Genomic DNA, 6,000 nt, shown 5'->3' with positions numbered 1-6,000 from the left:
AATGTATTCTTCCGATTGATCCTTAATTGTAATTTACTTGGAGTTGTTGACCATTCAGGCTAATGAATCTGGGAAGCTTTACATAAATATAGTGCTCGATGTGATTAGTTTTTTTTAGTTGATCTGTATAACAGTTACACTATCAATTTACCCATTGCAGAACAAAAAATATATGTGATGCAGGGAAAGCTGGCAGTCACATGGGAGAGGATCAAAAGAGCAACGAAGAAATGCTAACATTTTTCGACATAAGTTAAAACGAAGACGAGGGAGAGAAGACTGATGACAAAACGCCACCGTTGGTTGAAGATAGTGATGGCGAAATTCCGATATTTATCGAACATAGCAATGGTAAAAACGAAGGTGATGAGAGTGATGACGATTTAACTATTTTATAATTTTTATGATAGCAACTTTTAATTTGTTACTGTTGCATTTTTTTTTGGATTAGAACTCGATAGAAACATTAATTAGATTCCAAACTGATAATCTCTCCAAACCAAGTTGAATCTGTAAAAAAAAGTAATAATTTTTTTTTTTATTACGAAAATCTAATCGAAACTGATAGAAGAGAAAATATTTGTCAATTGGTAACCGAAGATGATTAGTACAATCTCAGAACTGGGAAAAAATTACAAAATTTAAGCTAAATCCTCGAATATAAAAACATTGAATTATTTAAATTATGCATTTATATCATAGTAACAAATTCGGTATGACAGACTTAAACCCGTGCAACGCACGGGCTCAACACTAGTTTTTTTATAATATATTATAGGTTATCCATCTTGCCTGTTCAATGTACGCGCATTCTTTCTTAATATCCAGCTAATCTAAATGTAGGCATTTATCTCACATCAAAATTTCTTTAGACACACGACTGGGTGTTTAAATTTGATGAATTCCACGGCAATTGATATGTGTCGGTGCCAACTGCCACGTGATGGCATGGATGTTTACATATGATATGATATGTTGACTTCAGCAATATCGCAACTCAAGGGTAGATTGGTCTTTGGCCATTGTAGAGCTTTGAAGAGGCAAATCAAGGGTAAATTAGTATTTCGCCATCGTAGAGCTTTATATGGAAACACTACAAAATAAGTAGCTTGTAGGGACAGGATGTTTTTTCAAAACCATCCCTAAAGAGAATTATTTGGGAAGCTCATGGAGTACTCGTCCCTATTAGTGATCAAAATTTTAAATTAAGACAATAATATGACCGTCCCTAAAAGAAATGACGACCAAATAGTATTAGTGACGGTGGAACAGGGAACGGTCAGAAAAACGTCACTAATATTTTTTGGGGACGGATTTGGGCCTCTTGGGACGCTTTTTAGCCGTCCCAAGAAGCCTTTTGTTTTGTGGTGAAAGCAAGGAGAGACAAAGTTTTTCTAGGATTGGGAACCGACTGATTTTAGGCTCTCTGCCAGGAAAACTGATTTCCAAATACGAGTCATTGCCCAACTAGACTTTCTCTTTCTTGCCCCAGAAGGCAAAAACAAATATAAATACTGCACCAAAAAGCTTTATTATAATTATTAGTACTTTATTTTTTTGTTGTTCTCTGTTGAAGATTTGTTCTCTGTTCAAGATAGAGAGGTTTTCAAGATGACTACACCATCGGAAGATCGTAAGAGGATGAAGGTTGAGAAGAAAGCGGATGAAGATTTATTGTCAGAAGAGGATTTGGCTCTTAAGCAACGATTAGAGCTATATGTTGAAAGGGTTCAAGATCCATCGCCTGAGGTGCAGAAACTAGCGTTAGAAAGTATGGGGCATGAGATTCGAAACTCAACTAGCTCAATGACTTCTGTGCCGAAACCACTTAAGTTTCTCAGGCCCCATTATGGAACCCTAAAAACTTATTTGGCAACAATGGGAGGAGATTCAGAATTGAAGAGATATCTTGCCGAAATACTATCAGTTTTGGCTATGACCATGTCTGCCGATGGAGAACGGGAGAGCCTTAGATATAGATTGTTGGGTTCAGCGGGAGATGTTTGTTCTTGGGGTCATGAATATGTTCGTAACCTTGCGGGTGAAATCTCACAAGAATACAAGATGCGACTTCTGCAGAATGAAGATGTGCCGACGGAAGATTTGATGGAGCTTGTGCAACAAATTGTTGCATTCAACATGAAGCACAATGCGGAGACTGACGCTGTCGATCTTTTAATGGAGGTTGAGGACCTTAATTTGTTAATTGATCATGTTGACGCTGCGAGTTACAAAAAGACATCCATGTACCTTACTAGTGTGGCGATTCATCTACCTGGACCTGATGATCAGTTGGTTCTAGGTATAGCTTACGCTATTTATCTCAAGTTCGGCGCGTACTCTTTAGCTCTTTGGGTTGCAATCCGGATGGATAATTTGAGGTATGTCAAGCAGTTGTTTACAGTCTGTAATGATATTCAACAAAAACAGCAGTTTTGTTATATACTTGCACGACATGGTGTTCACTTTCTGCTGGATGGGAATATGGTTTTCGATGATGACGAAAGGGAGTCGTGTCAGGAAATAATCAACAATATGAAATTAAGTGAAGGTTACCTTAACCTTGCTCGTGATATTGATGTTATGGAAGCTAAGTCTCCTGAAGATATTTACAAGACGCATTTGATTGACGGCGGGGCTGCTGCTGGAGCAAGTGTTGATTCAGCCAGGCAGAATTTAGCTGCTACATTTGTGAATGCATTTGTCAATGCTGGTTTTGGTCAGGATAAGTTAATGATTCCTTCAGACGCTTCAAGTGGTGGCACTACAGGAAGTTGGCTATTTAAGAATAAGGAACATGGCAAGGCTAGTGCAGCAGCAAGTCTGGGTATGATTTTGTCATGGGATGTGGACAATGGGCTTTCACAACTTGATAGATATTTCCACAGTGATGATCCGCATGTGATTTCTGGTGCATTATTAGGTGTTGGGATTGTGAATTCCAGCATCAAACACGAATGTGATCCTGCAATGGCACTTCTTTCTGACTATGTAAATAAAGAAGATCCATCAGTCCGCATTGGAGCAATTATGGGGCTAGGTTTAGCATATGCAGGAACCCAGAATGATCAGATATATCAGCAATTATCTCCGATTCTCGGTGATTCAAATGCGCCATTGGATGTGATTGCATTTACTGCAATCTCATTGGGATTGGTCTTCGTTGGTTCGTGTAACGAAGATGTTGCTCAGTTCATTATTTTGGCCTTGATGGATCGTAGTGAGGCTGATCTTGGGGAGCCTCTCACTCGACTTCTACCACTTGGTCTTGGTCTTCTGTATCTCGGGAAGCAGGAAAATGCAGAAGCTACTTCAGAAGTTTCCAAGACATTTCATGAAAAGATAAAGAAGTACTGTGATATGACCTTATTATCTTGTGCCTATGCTGGAACCGGGAATGTCCTCAAGATTCAGCAACTTCTGGGGGAATGTTGTCAACATCTTGAGAAGGGTGAGACCCATCTAGGACCTGCTGTGATTGGAATAGCTATGATAGCAATGGCAGAAGAACTGGGACTTGATATGGCAATTCGATCGCTAGAGCACATGCTGCATTTTGGAGAGCAGAGTACCCGCCATGCAGTCGCTTTGGCTCTTGGTCTTTTCTGCACCTCAAACCCAAAGGTGAATGTTATGGACACATTAAGCAGGCTTAGCCATGACGCAGACTCAGAAGTCGCGATGGCAGCCATTATATCATTAGGGTTGATAGGTGCTGGCACCAACAATGCTCGTTTGGCTGGCATGCTTCGTAATCTTTCAAGTTATTACAACAAAGACGCCAGCCTCTTATTTGGCGTACGGATTGCTCAAGGTCTCGTACATATGGGAAAGGGTTTACTCACACTTTCTCCTTACCATTCCGAGCGGTTCTTACTCTCCCCGACGGCGCTTGCTGGATTAATCATAATGCTCCATACTTGCCTTGACATGAAAACTTTCATTCTTGGGAAGTACCATTATGTCCTTTATTTTCTGGCTCTAGCCATGAAGCCAAGAATGTTGATGACTGTAGATGAGAATCAAAATCCATTGTCAGTGTCAGTAAGAGTTGGGCAAGCTGTTGACGTGGTTGGTCAGGCTGGTCGGCCCAAGACTATCACCGGATTCCAGACACATTCGACGCCAGTTCTTTTAGCTGCGGGTGATAGAGCCGAGCTCGCTACTGACAAGTACATTCCCCTTTCACCCATTCTTGAAGGATTTGTCATCCTCAGAGAAAACCCAGATTACCATGACGACAGGCAATTAGACCAAGTTTAAGCAGACTTGTGATGCGAAGAAGCTCGATTTTTTGAGATGGACCTGTGATCATTATATCTCAATGTTAAGTTATCTTTTCCAATATTTTGTTGATTTTTCTTCTTTATTGTCAAATGCTTCTTTAAAATAATTCAGTTATATAATCACAATTTTTAAATTTTTACAATATTATGTTTCATGCTTAATTAACAAGGCTGATTTGGGGGTCCTGGAAAAATAATTGGGAGCCCCTAGCTACAGGACAAATAAGGTCATGAAATAGTAATTGGGAGTTATCCCTTATCCCCAACTTTTTTAAATGGCTAAATTACCCCAAATTATTAGTGGTAATTAAGTTAACTAATTATTAATTAGTTTAATTAGATTAAAATCAGATTTAGGGATAAAATTTTGATAAAAGAAAAATTGTGTTTTTGTGTTGTGGAGAGGAAGAAGTTGAGTTTTTGGGGGATTCCAGTAGAGGAATCATATTGCTCAAAATGAAGGAACCAATCCTCAAAATGAAGAACCCGAAGCTCAAAACAATCAGGTAAACTTCCTATACTCTTCAAATTGTATGAATGATGCCCCAAGTGGTCGATTCATGTACACAACGCAACTACTCAGAGTGAGGGTCGTTAAGTCGAGAGAGTAATAAACGAACGACTCTAAGGAGTCGTCAATTACTTGACACAACCTTTGACGACTCAAATCTGCAACTTTTGCAGGTTATGAAAAATCGTCAACCAAGTGTGATATAATTGACGACTCCATCTAGTTAGGTCATATAGAGTCGTCAACTTAATATCTTTAGAACCCAACGACTCTAAAGCTTTTTACTCTCTGAAGATGTTACTCTTAGGATCGTTAATTAGACATTCCTATATACTGACGACCCTAGCGAGCCATTTCATAGATCAAGGGTCGGCAGGCAAAATTTATAAAACCAAACGACCCTTCAACATAGTTAACGACTTCAAAAATTTGACGTGACGACCCTGCAACATAGTTAACGACTATAACCATTTGACATGACGACCCTTCCTATTTTTTGAACATGGAACAAATTTTGTATCATATAGAGTCGTTAGTTTTGTAAAGGGGTTGTCAAACAAAGAATCATTAATGTTTTAAAAATATATTGACGACCCTGTCACTATTTGGGACAGAGAGTTGGTTCTGCATAAGACAGAGTCGTTCGTATTTAAGAAGGGTCGTCGAGAATAATCGTTAACAATTTAGAAATCCCTAGACGATACTATTCTATGGCAGAAAATCAGGTTTAGGGTCGTTATCTACTACACCCTAATGGTTAACGATTTTTCATGAATTCAACATGCATATCAAAAATCGTTAAGCAATAAAAAACCGTGGTTAACGACCCTGGAACTGTAACTGCAATTTTGCAGTTGAAAACCTAATTTTTCAATCAACAAATCAAATTAAAACGCAAACCCAACTTAGATTAAGGGGTTTTAGTTCACTTACGACGATGAATCAGTGAGAAATTTTTTTTTCTCAGAAGTCGTTAATGGAATGGGAAACAGTGGGAGAGAGGGAGCGGAGGAGAAGAAAAATGGGAGGAGAAGAAGTTATTAGAGAAGGATAAAATAGTTATTTCACCATCATTTTGGAAGCCCCATATATTTTTTGGTGTGGGTATAAAATATATCATGGCTCCCAATTAGTTTTCATGGCCACCAATTGAGCGTTGTTAATTAAGGGGTGGAAATCGAAAAGTACAGCTACCCGATGTTG

At 38.9% G+C, this 6,000-nt stretch overlaps 1 protein-coding gene across 1 annotated transcript; it reads left to right on the top strand.

Moving 5' to 3' along the window:
• Positions 1-1,611: 1,611 nt before the first annotated feature.
• Positions 1,612-4,263, top strand: LOC113329194 (26S proteasome non-ATPase regulatory subunit 2 homolog A-like). The gene has a single exon (XM_026576158.1). The coding sequence runs from the start codon at positions 1,612-1,614 to the stop codon at positions 4,261-4,263; it is 2,652 nt and encodes an 883-aa protein (XP_026431943.1).
• Positions 4,264-6,000: the final 1,737 nt, after the last annotated feature.

This window comes from Papaver somniferum, unplaced genomic scaffold (genome assembly GCF_003573695.1).
Source record: "Papaver somniferum cultivar HN1 unplaced genomic scaffold, ASM357369v1 unplaced-scaffold_115, whole genome shotgun sequence".
Classification (NCBI taxonomy): domain Eukaryota; kingdom Viridiplantae; phylum Streptophyta; class Magnoliopsida; order Ranunculales; family Papaveraceae; genus Papaver; species Papaver somniferum.
Note: the sequence above shows the minus strand (reverse complement) of the source record. Positions and strands in the feature narration are given on the sequence as shown.